General features: G+C 46.8%; 1 protein-coding gene across 1 annotated transcript in view; it reads right to left on the bottom strand.

Moving 5' to 3' along the window:
- The window catches only part of GAPVD1 (GTPase activating protein and VPS9 domains 1), a 284,263-nt gene that overhangs the window by 198,428 nt on the left and 69,333 nt on the right, over positions 1-16,502 (bottom strand). The window contains exon 3 of the mRNA XM_082263589.1: positions 6,003-6,846. Within this exon, the coding sequence (XP_082119715.1) occupies positions 6,003-6,846 (844 nt within the window). The remainder of the gene's footprint in view (positions 1-6,002; positions 6,847-16,502) is intronic.

Genomic DNA, 16,502 nt, shown 5'->3' with positions numbered 1-16,502 from the left:
TTTCAGCACTGCAGTTAAAATCCTATTTTGGTATACGTGGATAGCGCCGTGTATACCCATCATTAAATTCAGTGGGTGGTTGTTTGGGCGGTTAATGATGAGAATCCAAAAACTTTTGTTGTGTCAGTCATTTTATATGTCCTACTCTTCCTAATGTACTTTTTTTTAATGTACTTTGTTTGTTTTTTCATTCTTTTGTGACCTGTTTCTCTTGCAGGTCCCTCGTCGGCTACCATGCATTGATTTTATATATTCTGACACAAACAGCGTTTGCGCTCAGCATATATGGATACCTTTGCTGATAGCAGCTGTGGTGATTTTCTGATTTCAGCACTGCAGTTAAAATCCTATTTTGGTATACGTGGATAGTGTCGTGTATACCCATCATTAAATTCAGTGGGTGGTTGTTTGGGCGGTTAATGATGAGTAATACTACGCATTATTCCTGTGCTGATTTCTGATAGGTTCTCTTTTTTTTCGTTCAGCCCACAGGCTGCATGAAAAAAAAAAAACCTATATGCCAAACAAAGACCAGCAATGTACTGGTACGTTGCTGGACTTTGAGTGGTTATACCAGGATGATGCCTGTAGATTTAGGCATCATCTTGGTATCGTTTTTTACAGCAAGCGGTCGGCTTACATGTAAAAGCAATCCTAGCGGATAATTGGCCGCTAGACTGCTTTTACATGCAGTGGGAGGGGACTCCCCCCCCCCCCTCCTGCCGCCTTCCGCTGCCTTCCACGGTTTTTCTCGGGCTCTCCTGTCCCACCGGTTAACCCGAGAGTGCAGCCGGTGGTTCAATTATCTAACCATAGAGCTGATTGGAGATGAGAATGGCTCCAATCATCTCTATGGCCTAAGATGCCGGAGGCTACGAGCATTTCATAACTTCTGTTTCGCCAGAAATAAACAGCGCCATTGGGAAATTGGGAAAGTATTTTATCACACCAATTTTGGTATGGTCAGATGCGTTAAGGTCAGAGGAAAGATCTAGAGTATAAAAGACCCCAATTTTTTTTAAAAAGAGTACCTGTCACTACAGATTGCTATCATAGAGGAAATTTAAATTCACCGTGATAACAATAAAAATGATTAAAGAAAAAAAAATGAAAGAAAAGGTGTCAAAATAACATAAGAAAGCAAATTAAAAAAAAAAAAAAACAAAAAAAAAAATCAAGCCCCCCTGTCCCCCCGTGCTTGCGCGCAAATGCGCGCACAAGCGTTGGTCTAGTGTCATATGTAAACCGCAATTTCAGCATGCATGTGAGGTATCGCCGTGAACGCCAGGTCGAGGGCAGTAATTGTTGTGGTAGACCTCCTCTGTAAGTCCAAAGTGGTAACCTGTAAAGACTTTTAAAGGCTTTTAAAACCGTACGTAGTTTGTTGCCGCGGCACGGGCGTGCGCAATTTTTAAAGCATGTCATGTTAGGTGTCTATGAACTCGGCATAAGATCATCTTTTAAATTTTACCAAACAATTTGGAATTATATAGTGTATTTCTGCATTAAAAATAAAAAAAGTGTTTTTTTACGCAAAAATTGCGTTTGGAAAATGTGTGCGCAAATACCGTGTAACAAAAAAAATTGCAACATCCACCATTTTGTTCTGTAGGGCCTCTGCTTTAAAAAAATATATAATGTTTGGGGGTTCAAAGTAATTTTCTTGTGAAAAAAAAATATTTTTTCATGTAAACAAAAACTCACAGAAAAGGCTTGGTTTTCAAGTGGTTAGAAGAGTGGGTGATGTGTTGCTAAAATTGAGCATAAAATGCCAGGACTGTTCAAACACCCCCCAAATTACCCCTTTTTGGAAAGTAGACACCCAAAGCTATTTGCTGAGAGGCATATTGAGTCCATGGAGTATTTTATATTTTGCCCTAAGTTTCAGGAAAATGACAATTTGTTTTTTTTTTTTTTTTTTTTTACACAAAGTTGTCACTAAATAATATATTGCTCACGCATGCCATGGGTATATGTGAAATGACACCCCAAAATACATTCTGCTGCTTCTCCGGAGTACAGGGATACCCCATGTGTGAGACTTTTTGTCAGTCTAGCCGCATACAGGACCCGGAAAACCAATCCGCACCTTCTGGCTTTCTAAGGGCGTAAATTGTTGATCTCACTCCTTACTACCTATCACACTTTTGAAGGCCATGAAATGCCAAAATGGCACAAAACCCCCCCAAATGACCCCATTTTGCAAAGTAGACTCTCCAAGCTATTAGATGAGAGGCATGATGAGTCCATGGAATATGTTATATTTTGCCACAAGTTTCAGGAAAATTATTATTATTTTTTTTTTTTTTTTTTTTTACACAAAGTTGTCAGTAAATGATATAATGCTCACACAAGCCATGGGTATATGTGAAATGACACCCCAAAATACATTCTGCTGCTTCTCCTGAGTACAAGGATACCCCATGTGTGAGACTTTTTTGCAGTCTAGCCGCGTACAGGACCCGGAAAACCACTCCCCACCTTCAGGCTTTCTAAGGGCGTAAATTGTTGATCTCACTCCTTACTACCTATCACACTTTTGAAGGCCATGAAATGCCAAAATGGCACAAAACCCCCCCAAATGACCCCATTTTGCAAAGTAGACACTCCAAGCTATTAGATGAGAGGCATGATGAGTCCATGGAATATTTTATATTTTGCCACAAGTTTCAGGAAAATTATTATTTTTTTTTTTTTTTTTTTTTTTTTACACAAAGTTGTCAGTAAATGATATAATGCTCACACATGCCATGGGTATATGTGAAATGACACCCCAAAATACATTCTGCTGCTTCTCCTGAGTACAAGGATACCCCATGTGTGAGACTTTTTTGCAGTCTAGCCGCGTACAGGACCCGGAAAACCACTCCCCACCTTCAGGCTTTCTAAGGGCGTAAATTGTTGATCTCACTCCTTACTACCTATCACACTTTTGAAGGCCATGAAACGCCAAGATGGCACAAAACCCCCCAAAATGACCTCATTTTGCAAAGTAGACACTCTAATCTATTTGCTGAGAGGCATGGTGAGTATTTTGCATCTCTCATTTTTTTTGGAAAATGAAGAAAAAACAGGAAAATGCATTTTTTTTCCTCTTTTTTCAAATTCCAAAACTTTGTGACAAAAAGTGAGATCTGCAAAACACCCAACATGCCTCTCTGCAAATAGCTTAGGGTGTCTACTTTCCGAAAAGGGGTCATTTGGAGGGGGGTTGTGCTGTCTTGGCATTTCATGGCCTCCGAAACTGTGATAGGTAGTCAGGAGTGAAATCAACAATTTACGCCCTTGGAAAGCCTGAAAGTGGAGGTTGGCTTTCGAGGACCTGTACTCGGCTAGACTGCAAAAAAGTCTCACACATGTGGTATCCCTGTACTCAGGAGAAGCAGCAGAATGTATTTTGGGGTGTCATTTCACATATACCCATGGCATGTGTGAGCAATATATCATTTAGTGACAACTTTGTGTAAAAAAACAAAAAAAAAAATAATAATAATATATTTCCCGGAACTTGTGGCAAAATATAAAATATTCCATGGACTCACCATGCCTCTCAGCAAATAGCTTGGGGTGTCTACTTTGCAAAATGGGGTCATTTGGGGGGGTTTTGTGCTATGTTTAAATTTCAGGGCCTCCGAAACTGTGATGGGTAGTCAGGAGTGAAATCAACAATTTACGCCATTAGAAAACCTAAAGATGGAGATTCATTTTCGGGGTCCCGTACACAGCTAGGCTCCCAAAAAGTCTCACACATGGGGTATCCCCATACTGAGGAGAAGCGGCAGAATGTATTTTGGGGTGTCATTCCACATATACCCATGTCATGTGTGAGAAATTTATCTTTTAGTGACAACTTTGTGTTAAAAAAAAAAAAAAATTGTAATTTTCCCAAAACTTGTGGCAAAATATAAAATATTCCATGGACTCACCATGCCTCTCAGCAAATAGCTTGGGGTGTCTACTTTGCAAAATGGGGTCATTTGGGGGGTTTTGTGCTATCTTGAAATTTCAGGGCCTCCGAAACTGTGATGGGTAGTGAGGAGTAAAATCAGCAATTTACGCCATTAGAAAACCTAAAGATGGAGATTGATTTTCGGGGTCCCGTACACAGCTAGGCTCCCAAAAAGTCTCACATATGTGGTATCCCTGTACTCAGGAGAAGCAGCAGAATATATTTTGGGGTGTAATTACACATATACCCATGGCATGTGTGAGAAATTTATCTTTTAGTGACAACTTTGTGTTAAAAAAAAAATTTTTTTTTTTTTTATTCATTTTTCAAACACCTGTGACAAAAAAATTAAATATTCAATGAGCTCAACATGCATCTCAGAACATTCCTTAGGATGTCTACTTTCCAAAAAGTGGTAATTTGGGGGGGTCTTGTACTGCCCTGCCATTTTAGCACTTCATGAATTGAGATAGGCAGTCAGAAATTAAAGCTGCGTAAAATTTCAGTATTTACACCATAGTTTGTAGACGCTATAACTTTTGCGCAAACCAATAAAAATACGCTCATTGAATTTTTTTTTGTCAAAGACATGTAGCTAAATATATTTTGGCCAAAAAATATGACATAAATTGAGTATATTGGATATTTTTTAAAAGACAAAGTTGAAAATTTCATTTTTTTGCAAAATTTTCGCTCTTTTTTTATTAATATCGCAAAAAATAAAAAGCGCAGAGGTGATCAAATACCACCAAAAGAAAGCTCTGTTTGTGGGAAAAAAAGGACGTAAATTTTGTTTGGGTACCACATTGCATGACCGCACAATTGTCAGTTAAAGTCGCACAGTGCCGAAGCACAAAAAGTGGTCTGGACGTAAGACAGCAAAATCCTCCGGTTGTAAAGTGGTTAACCCCCTCATGCTGCATAATACTAATACCAATGATAAGCTCGCCTCAGCTCCCCCCCCCCCCACTGCCTCAGCGCCCCGCCCCTCCCCCCCCCCCCCACTGCCTCAGCGCCCCTCCCCACCCCAACGATTCAATCTCCTTACTGTCACTCTGACGAGTGCTCCTCCGGTGTCCTTCATTCAAAAGAAGCGTCTCTGGCCGGCGGCCCGCCTCCCGGTGATGTCACTACTACGATGTGTGTATGAATGAAGTGTCATACCGGGCAGGAGGGCGGGCGAGCGGCCGCTAATAGATATAACTATGTGAGCCTTCACTTCACTGTCAGCGGGACTGTGTGTGAATGAACTGACCTGACACCGGGCGGGAGGGCGGGGGGAGCGGCCGCTAATAACTATAACTATGTGAGCGCTTCACCTCCCTGTCAGCGGAGATACATGCCTGACAGGGAAGTGAAAGGCTCACATAGGTACAGCTATTAGCGGCCGCTCCCCCCGCCCGGGTTTCAGGTCAGTTCATTCACACACAGTCCCGCTGACAGTGAAGTGAAGGCTCACATAGTTATATCTATTAGCGGCCGCTCGCCCGCCCTCCTGCCCGGTGTGACACTTCATTCATACACACATCGTAGTAGTAGTAGGGACGTCATTGAGAGGCGGGCTTCCGGCCACATCGTAGTAGTAGGGACGTCATTGAGAGGCGGCAGCCATTAATTTCGGCATTGTTAACCCATTATCGGCCGAAATGGGATAGGCTCATTTTCGGTGGCCGAAATTTCGGTGCATCCCTAGAGAAGATAAAGAGCCTCATCCACAAATACCACAAAAGACTTCAAGCTCTCATTGATGTTAAATGTTAAAAATGTTTTTTTTAAATCCTAATGACAACATAGAGTAAACACAGTTGATTGATAAAAAATGGCTTCAGCCAAACACTAACCATGAGTGAAAGAAAAGTTTTTGTGTTATTCATATTCTCTGAAACATGGCCGAGAAATCATAAATTCTGCCAGGGTATGGAAACTTATGACTTATGAGCACAACAGTATGCCAGTTTACAATGTTAACGGGGAGATTAGGATTTCACCAGCACAAGGTTTATGAGTTTTGATACAAAAATTGTCTATTCATAGCTCTTTAAATGTCCCATACCTGCATTAGGTTGAATCTTGCCACTTCGTTGATAGGTGCATCTGAGATTATCCCATACTGCTCAGGGTTAACAATTGCGGGACAGATGAAACAAGTCAGCAGTAGATCAGTGCACATAGATCTCACTTCACCAACATCCAATCCTTCCACGCAAGAAAGTGTTTTATACATTTGGGAGACAATCCACCTCAAGCTGTGCGGGAAGCAATAAGTGTTGTGCTTTAAATAACCAATAAATTTATTAACCAGTGCAACCAGCTTAGCTTCATTGGTTTCAACCATCTCCTGGACCTTCTGCCTAAAACGGTCACTTCCCTTCTCCCCAAACAGCTTCTCTTGTTGGGCTGGAGAGAACCTCTCCGTTAGCTTGCTTGGATCAGTCTCCAGGTGATCCTCATCCTCTACCAACAGCTGCATAATAGGTTCATGTAAAGTTGCAGTTAAGAAGAGTTTAGCTGAGAAAAGTCCTTCGGAAAAAAGTTTGAAGATGATGCTGAAGGCACAAGTCCCTTTCCGAAGCAAACGACGAGGGTTATCGCTTTCCTTCAGTTCAAACTCTATTAAATACCGTAAAACCTGTAACAGATAGCTCTCATCCTCCTGCATAATGCAGTTGCCATAAAGAGAGGTGAACACGGTGTGTATGACACTCTGAGCATTTTCTTGGTTGAGTTTCTCTCCAGCCACCAGACATGATGCAATGAGCCGTGGATTTTCTCGTAGTCGATTGAGAAATTCACCGTATGTGGTCTCCTGAAATCCTAGATGTTTGTAACCATCCACAAACTGGGTGTCCTCCAGGAGCTTGGCATGTTGACAGCACTCAGCTGGAGAGGCTTCAACACTAGGAGAGAGAAAAAAATGTAATGGGCATTAGGCGTTACCAAACAAGCAAAATGTGGGCTTATTCAGATTTAGAATTGCATACATTGGACCGGATGAAAATATGAAAATCAATTTCTGCAGTTTAACTTTGAGCTTTATCTTTTTGCAGTGTTTCCAGGTGGGGCATGTTATATTTGCTGGTAGTACAGTCACAGAAGAAATCTTCCAAAACAGTAAATGTACTTCCCTAGAAGTGGTTGGAAACCCATACCTATACCCAGTGAAGTGACTGATCTCAGGGGATACACATCACAGGTTACAAGAAATAAATGTGCATGATTTCCACATCAACACTAAGTGTTGACAGGAGGATCTGCAATTGTCTTCTCTTAACACGAAAGACCATGAATTTTGCTAGCAGCTATAGCAGCTGCTAGCACTGATGGCTCGAGAATCCGGCAGTCTGGTTGTATTCAAGTTGTTTGATCAACCTGGTAAAATCAGCCTGCTCATTAACAGTTCGAATCTCGGCCCATTTTTGCCAAACTGGGCAAGATTCGAATCGTGTATGGCCAGCCTAAGTTTCTTTCATTTTCTTTTTTTTAGTGCAATGGCTATCAAGCTCCTTGGATTTGTTATCCCTAATTGAATAAAAAAATATATATAAAAATAAAAGTGGGCATAGCATTAAATAACGGAATTTTTGTAAAATCTTACCTGTAAAATTCCTTTCTCTGAGTCCTCCGACAGTCGCCGCCTCTTCATATTCGTCACATATGGGGTATTAGACTTTGCTCCGAAGGAGTAGCTAGGCAACAGAATATGTTAACAATAAAGCTTTAACATATCCCACCCTCAAGGGGTGGTCCCCTCAGTCAATACCCTCCTACTTCCTGCAACCATATCTCAGTTTTAGTGGAATAGCAGTAGAGTATACATTCAAACCCCAAAAGAGGGGCGGGGGCGGCGACTGTCGGAGGACTCAGAGAAAGGAATTTTACAGGTAAGATTTTACAAAAATTCCGTTTTCTCTTACGTCCTCCGACAGTCGCCGCCTCTTCATATTCGTCACATATGGGGACGTCCCAAAGCAGTGCAAACATGAGGGGTGGGAAACGCATCCGCGCCGAAAGGCAACGCAGTCTCCACATCAAAGAAAGGAACCTTACCAAAGGAAGGAACCCAGCTGGGCAACAGCAAAAATAAGTGCTCAACAGGAGCAACAACCCAGGAAAAGACAAAAAACCCAGGGGATACAAAAAACAATCCCAACAGCCAGGAGTCCCCAACAAGGGGCCCTAGGGAACAGCCGCACTAAGAACCTTGCGGCCAAAGGAAGCATCCGCCGATGCCTGAACATCTACTTTGTAGAATTTTGTGAAAGTGTGCACGGTCGACCAAGTCGCCGCCTTACACACCTGGGCTACAGAAGCCCCATGACGGCAGGCCCAAGACGTACTCAGAGATCTAGTAGAGTGCGCCTTCACAGGCACAGGGGGAACCTTCCCCTGCAAGGCATAGGCCTGTTCAATGGTCTGCCTGATCCATTTGGCGATGGTAGAGGCCGAAGCCGCCATGCCCTTCCGAGGACCCTCTGGAAGAACGAACAAACAAGGAGTCCGTCTTACGAAAAGACTCAGTCGATTTAAGGTAAACCCTTATCGCCCGAACAACATCCAGAGAGTGCAATCTCATCTCCTTTGGATGTTTAGGCTTCGTGCACAACGAAGGCAAAACAATATCCTCGTTAAGATGGAATTCTGAAACTCGTTTCGGCAGAAAAGAAGGATTAGGTCGCAAGACCACCTTATCCAAATGAACAACCAGGTACGGAGACTTGCAGGACAAAGCCGCCAGTTCCGACACTCTGCGAGCCGAAGTGATCGCCACCAAAAAGGCGACCTTTTTGGACAACATAGACAACGAGATCTCCCTGATCTGTTCAAAAGGAGCACGTTGTAATACAGATAGAACGAGATTCAAGTCCCAAGGGGGCAAAGGATCCCTCCTAGGAGGAACCAGATGCTGCACACCCTGAATAAAGGTGCCAACCAAGGAGTTGGAAGCCACGGGACGTTGAAACAGAACGGCCAGCGCAGACACCTGACCCTTTATCGTAGCCAGCGCCAAACGCTGATCGACACCCGTCTGAAGGAAAGACAGCACACGGGAAACCGAGTACGTGCGGGGTGAAAACCCCCTGGACTCACACCAGGCAAAATAGGCCTTCCAAGTACGGTAATAAACCTTCCCCGAGGAAGACTTCCTCGCGTTGATCAAAGTATGAACGACCTCTGGAGAGAGACCCTTCTCCTTCAGGACCTCGGTCTCAACAGCCAGGCCGTCAAAGCCAGCAACTGTAAAGCAGGATGGTAAATCGGTCCTTGAGACAGTAGATCGTCTCGAAGAGGCAGACGCCAAGGGGCGTCGACCGCCAGATTCACGAGGTCTGCGTACCAGGACCGGCGAGGCCAGTCCGGTGCCACAAGAATCACCGTGCTGCGTTCCGAGTGTAACCTGCGAAGGAACCTGGACAGCAACTGAATCGGTGGAAACGCGTACATCAGCCTGTACTGATGCCACGGGGCCACTAACGCGTCCGACGCGTCTGCCCGAGGGTCGCGCGTCCTTGCCACGAACCTCTTCACCTTGTAGTTGAGGCGAGACGCGAACAGGTCCACATCTGGAAGACCCCACTTCGCGCACAACATCTGGAAGACAGCCGGGTGGAGAGACCATTCCCCCTGATCCAGGGTCTGGCGACTCAGATAGTCCGCCTGCCAGTTCTCCACTCCCGGAATGTGAACCGCCGTTATCGCCGGGACATGAGTCTCGGCCCAAGATAGAATGTCGGCCACTTCTCGAGCCGCTCGGGCACTCCTGGTGCCCCCTTGGTGGTTGATGTAGGCCACCGCCGTGGCATTGTCCGTCTGCACCCGAACCGGGCAGCCCTGCAGCCGGTCCGTCCAGCGATGAAGACAGAGCCTTATCGCACGCAATTCCAGAATGTTGATCGGGAGGGAAGACTCCCCCTCCGACCAGGTCCCCTGGGCGGACAGAACGCCCAGAACACCACCCCAGCCCGACAGGCTGGCATCCGTGGTGATTACCGTCCACGAGATCGGACGAAACGACTTGCCCCCGGACACCAACGGGGACTGGAGCCACCACAGAAGGTTTTCCCTGGTGCGATGACTCAACGAGATCTGAAGATCCAGAGATTGAGGTCGCCCGTCCCACCTGGACAGGATCTCCGCTTGGAGACCCCGCGTGTGAAACTGCGTGAAAGGAAATCGCCTCGAAGGCCGAGACCATCAATCCCAGACATCTCATACACGTCCGCAGAGACGAGTGCGGAACGTCCCTGAGGGACCTGACTTCCTCCTGAAGAGTCCTGAGTTTGTCTTCCGGCAGGAAGACCTTCGCCTGCACCGAGTCCAGTATCATTCCCAGATAGGGGAGACGAACCGACGGACTCAGTGTCGACTTTGGAACATTTATCGTCCAACCAAACTCCTGCAGAGTTTGCATCGTGACAGACAGGTCCTCCTCCAGACCCTGACTGGTCGCAGACCGAACCAGAATGTCGTCCAGATACCCCAGGACAGAAATGCCCTGGGCCCTCAATAATGCCAGAACCGGTGCAAGCACCTTGGTGAAGACCCGCGGAGCCGAGGCGAGACCAAAGGGCAACGCCACGAACTGGTAGTGATCCTCCGCAATGGCAAATCGAAGGTATCTCTGATGAAACTCGAATATGGGGATGTGAAGGTACGCATCCTTCAAATCGATGGAGGCCATGAATTCCCCCGGAACGAGGGCAGCCACCACCGAGCGCAGGGATTCCATGTGGAACTTGCGAACCCGCACAGAGCGGTTCAGAGCCTTCAAGTCCAGAATCGGACGAACCTTGCCCTCCTTCCTGGGCACGGTGAACAGATTGGAATAAAACCCCCGAAATCTGTCCCGATGAGGCACCGGAACCACCACTCCCTGAGCCCTTAGATCCCGCACCGCCAGGTGCAGATCCCGCAGGCGCTCTGGAGACAGTTGAAGATTTGAGGGAAAAAATCTGCTCTCCGGCTGAGAGAGAAACTCGATCTTGTAACCAGATCGAACGATTTCCAGAACCCATCTGTCCCGCACACGGGCCAACCAGGGCTGAAGAAAACCGAGCAAGCGTCCCCCCACCCCAAAACTGGGTGAGGGCGCCCCTTCAGGCCGAACTGTTATGGGCTGCAGGTCCGGATTGGCCGGACTTCTGTTTCCCAGACCAGGGCTTCTTCTGAGAGCCTTGGCCTTTGAACGGTTTGCCCTTGTAGTGCGGCCGAAAGGCACGAAAGGACCCCTGAGGGGGCCGAAAATTAGCATGCTCCTTCCCAGAAGCCCCCTTAGCCTTGGGGAAATGGGGCAAGAGAGTGCTCTTACCCCCGGTGATCCCCTTAATCAACACATCCAGGGACTCCCCAAAAAGGCGAGACCCATCATAAGGCAGATTGGCTAAGGTCTTACGGGAAGATTGGTCCACCGACCAACATTTCAACCAAACCAGGCGGCGAGACAACACCGCCACGCTGTGCACACGTGCAGCCAACGGAATCAGGTCCAGGTCCGCATCACACAGATACATGACACCCTGGTGGATCTGATCCACCATATCCAGGGTCGCCGCCGAGGCCGAATCGGCCACTAGGACGCGCCTAAAGCATCTGCGTCCAACTTGCGATCGCCTGGGCCGCCATGGAAGAAGCAAACAGAGCCTTAAGCATAGAACCCGTAACAGAATAAGTATGACGGGCAAGAGACTCCAGTCTCCTATCCGTGGCATCACGGAAAACAGGGGAACCCTCTGCAGGAATCGCAGTGGCTTTGTTCAAAACCGCAATTGCATGATCCACTGGTGGAGGCACACACCACCGTTCATCAGTGGCAGGCGAGAAAGGATAACGCAGCTTGAATTTACTTGGTACTGCAAAAGGCTTGCGCAGATCGCGCCATTGATCCTTAACAGCGCGCTGAAAATCAGCATTGCAGGGAAAAACCTGCGGCGTCCTGCGTTTCCTCTGCGTCCCATAAGCCGCCAAGGCAGCGGGGGGACACACTTCGTCCTGCAAACGTAGCGTCTGCTTAATGGAAGCAATCAACTCATCCATGATTGCAAGCTCTTCAGGCGAGCCAGGGGGAGAATTATCAACCCCCTCAACTTCAGCCTCTACCTCAGACCCCACTAGATCAAGAGAGGAGCGGGACCCCGATAAGGAGGTCCCTGCCAGAACAGCCCCATCACCTTCACCCTCAGAATCAGAGGACAGAGCAACTCTGGGCCGTTTAGTAGATTGAGCAGCCACCAGCATTTGCACCTGGGCAGCAAGGCCAGCCACAATAGTGGCTAAATCCCCCCCTGGGGGGGAAACAGCGGTCCCCTGGTTTTCCACCAATACTGTAGGAAACTTGCCCTCCTGAGAATCCATTGCCCCTGTAATGCCAGACAACCAAGGGTTAACTGCCCCCTTTTAGCAAGCGCGGCAAGCGCAGCCCACCGCACCACACTCAGGCACAATAAGACCCCCACAGGGAATATACAAACTGAATACAGGCAATGGATAGCAAGAACAGAAGGATAAAACCTGAGGAGACCCCGCTGCTGCTGCTGCCTCGATCGGTGTTCCTGGAAAGAGGAAGTGATGCTGCCAGGGCGCTCTATGTAAGCCTATGGAGGCTACAAGAAAATGGCCGCCGTGCATGTAAACCATGCGGCCGGAGCGGGCGCCGGTAAAATGGCGTCGTTTGGCGCCGAAAACGCCGCTCCACAGTGCATAAAAAACACACACATTACATCCCAATATAAGGATACATGTTAGATCGCCGCAGCGATCGCTGTATATGCCCAAACATGCCAAGAAAAAACATGCCCCACAGCACACAGCTTCTCACACTGCCCAGCCTGACACACACAGTGTCATACAGCTCCCCCCCCCCCCTTGCAGCCCACAGCATGCAGCCGAGAGATAGGGAGACAAGCAGTGTGATTAAAGGCAGGTTACACAGTCCCAGACTGAGACCCCCCCAGACAGACAGGTCCCCACATAAATACACTTACCTCACATGGCGTGGGGAACCCGCACAGGCGAACAAACCGCTGCACATGAGGCAGGGAGAGTCGCAATTCAAGACGCACACAATGGAGGTTAAGAAACCGCACAGCGTCCGGTGAGGTAGCCACCTCACCAATCATCCCTGCACCGAACAGGGATGGGTCGTTCACTGTGCCAGGAGCGTTACCTGGCTGAACGCTCGATGGCAGACTGGGAAGCCACTGACCCACGACCTGCGACCAGGGGGATCAGCCCGAGACCCAGTCCGCATGATCCTCTTCGTACGAAGAACTAACTAATGCTGACAAAAATAACAGCTAAGTAAAGATAGAGAGAAAACTCAAACAAAATATTAAAAAGAAGAAAGAGTCTGGGACAGAAAGTCCCAGCACAGAGAGAGCCAGCCACTCCTGACAAGCTAGACATTAAAACTGAGATATGGTTGCAGGAAGTAGGAGGGTATTGACTGAGGGGACCACCCCTTGAGGGTGGGATATGTTAAAGCTTTATTGTTAACATATTCTGTTGCCTAGCTACTCCTTCGGAGCAAAGTCTAATACCCCATATGTGACGAATATGAAGAGGCGGCGACTGTCGGAGGACGTAAGAGAAATATATTTTTTATATTAAAGTGCATGCATGATAAAGGTTTAAAGTGGTTGGAAAGTCTGAAGGTTTTTTTTTTTTTATTCGAATGCATTCTATGCATTAAGATAAAAAGCCTACTGTGTGCAGCAGCCCCCCTCAGCCCCACCAATACTAACCTGAGTCCCCTCGCTATCCAGCGATGTCTAGGAGTGTCTCAGCCATCCGAACACTCTCTCCTGATTGGTTGAGAGACAGCAGTGGTGCCATTGGCTCCTGGTGCAGTCAAACTCAGCCAATCAGGAGGAAGGGGGGCAAATGGCAGCTCCATGTCTGAATGAATACACAGAGCTGCAGCTTGGCTCAGGTGCCCCTATAGCAAGCTGCTAGCTGTGGTGGCACTCAACAGGAGGGAGAGGCCAGGAGTACAGAAAAGGGACCCAAGAAGAGGAGGATCTGGGCTTCTCTGCACAGAGCAAGTATGACATGTTTTGTTATTTTAATAGAAAAAAAAAATAATCGAGTCTTTACAATCACAAGTTAAAGCTGATTTCCATGTTTTCTGTCACTTTAAAATAGTTAATTTGGACCAAGCTGGTCCACACAAATTGTTTCCTTAACTAACTGCTGCAGTGTCTCTAAGCACTGTATGAAGTGTATGTAGCTTCAGCTACACACACAGTACAGAATGCTGGGTTCTGGCTGTGAGACAGATTTCCGTCTCACGCACGGAACAATACAGAGTTGATCTGAGTGGCACTCTCTTCATTCATAGGGAGATTTGTATTCGGCCAATGACTAAAAAACCTCCTCTAATTGGCTGAGCCAGAGAGGTGGGCTGATGACATGCTCCCTGATCATCCCAATCAGAGGAAGCTTTGTATTCACAGTGCCACACAGACCAATTCTGCACTGTTCCGTGTGTAAAACGGGAAGTCTGTCTCACAGCCGGAGCCCAGCATTCTGTAGCTGAAGCTAGTACATACCCTTCATACAGCACTTCGAGACACTGAAGCATTTCATAAAGGAAACAGTTTAGACCAGCTTGTCCAGGAAAAAAGTCCAGGAAGCAGTGCAGAGAACAGAAGGGGCTGGCCGGCCGAGGAGAAGGAAGGACGAGCTGTCATAAGAGCAGAAGGGGGCGGGCCGGGCCGAGGAGAAGGGAGAACGAGCGAGCGCGTCATCGGAAGTCCCGCCTATGACAGACGTCACACGTCTCGGCAGAGGGGGGACTTTCGATGACTGCGCTCGCTCGTTCTCCCTTCTCCTCGGCCCGCCCCGCCCCCTTCTGCTCTTATGACAGCTCGCCCTTCCTTCTCCTCGGCCGGCCCGCCCCTCCTGCCGGGTCTGACCAAGTGGGAGAGGGCTCTGAATAGGACCTCCTAGCCCTTAAAACCTCCATCTGCACGCGCATTCAGGAGATGAATTACAAGTTACTACACCACTGGTACTATACACCCACTGCCCTCTGTAGATTTTTCCTGGAAGTCTCGGATCGTTGCTGGAAATGCGGGAAGGAACAAGGCACTATGCTTCATATTTTCTGGAGCTGCTCGAAACGGACTCCTTTTTGGTCATAGGTGAGGCGGATCACCCAAATGTTCACAGACTTCCCAGTGTCGGATGACCCGGCTTTCTTATTACATTGTTCACCAATTTCAGTTAAGAAATACAAAAAATCTATCTTGCACAATCTCAACGCTGCCAAAGCCTGTATTAGTCTATGTTGGAAGAGTGCTGCCCCAACCCCCTCCATAGCTATGTGGTTGAATAAGGTTAGATCTGTGGAGGCGTTGAAAGACCTAGCCCTGTCTTCCCAAGGCAGTAGGGATTAATATGAAATAATTTGGGCGCTCTGGAATCGATTTGTCTTCTTGGATGAGGGGAAGGCCCTTAATGAATAACTCCCTGGCAGATGCTGTCCTCCCTCTCTATAGGACCCTGAGGATGCTGCGGTACCATTCAACCCCCCCCCACCCTTTTTTTTTCACTCTCCTCTCTTCCCCCCTTTCCTGCCTCATGAAACCCTTCGTGTCTCCCCCTTTCTCTTCTACCTCCCCTAAAATAGAAACATTATGAGAAATATGGATAATTTTGACGCTTCGTATATGAAGTCACGCATAACCGCCAGTCATTGACAACTTTCTATATATATATCTCTACCTTTTGCCAACTTCAGCTTGCACTTTCTATATGGATCGTTCTTTGAACTTCTTTGTTGGCATCAATCTTTGTATCTGCTGATTTCTGAAGCTATTGAGTATTCATTGTTATACGAATGTTGTATTTATCTCTTTTGTGTTTCTAAATAAAGAATTTGAAAAAAAAAAAACCTCTCAAATTAAAAAAAAAAAAAAAAAAAAATCATCTACCTCTCTATAGAAGGCAAAGCCAACTTGTTCAGGCATCATCCAGGATCAGCATCTAGTTTCCAGACTAAGATGCTGGCTCGGAGATGAAGCAATCCTGTAAACCCGGATGACTGAAGTTCATGGCTGTATCTCTCACCTAGTGACTCGCTACACAAAATTTTGTCATCTGATCACTAGTGAGAGGAAACCAGAAAATTGCTTCCTACTGCCTGCAGCAGAATGACATCATGTAAAGCTAAGAAACGTCACTTACTACAACTCAATGACTGCTTTTTAATGCTAAACATTTACAGCATTTATGGAAAAGCAATCTGTTGGCATAGATTGTAAAATGTCAGATATTTATACATCCAAAACATTAAAGCGGAATTCCAGCCTGTAAAAAAAAATAAATAAAAAAAAATAAAAAGGGAAAAAGTCAGCAGCTACTAATGGAGTGAAGTGAAAACGAGCCGTGCTGCGCTTTAATGGTCCCTTCTTCTTCTGGGGGACACAAAGGTCCCAGAAAGCAGTGTGGGGGGTAGCAGGAGGGACCGGACAGGATGCAGACCACTGTGCGGCAATCTTACCAGGAAGTGGGGGCGGGTACCTGTCAAAACCAGGTGCCATTTCCCCCCAAAAAG

The sequence above is a fragment of the Pelophylax lessonae genome, assembly GCF_965119305.1.
Source record: "Pelophylax lessonae genome assembly, chromosome: 7".
Taxonomy (NCBI): Eukaryota; Metazoa; Chordata; class Amphibia; order Anura; family Ranidae; genus Pelophylax; species Pelophylax lessonae.
Note: the sequence above shows the minus strand (reverse complement) of the source record. Positions and strands in the feature narration are given on the sequence as shown.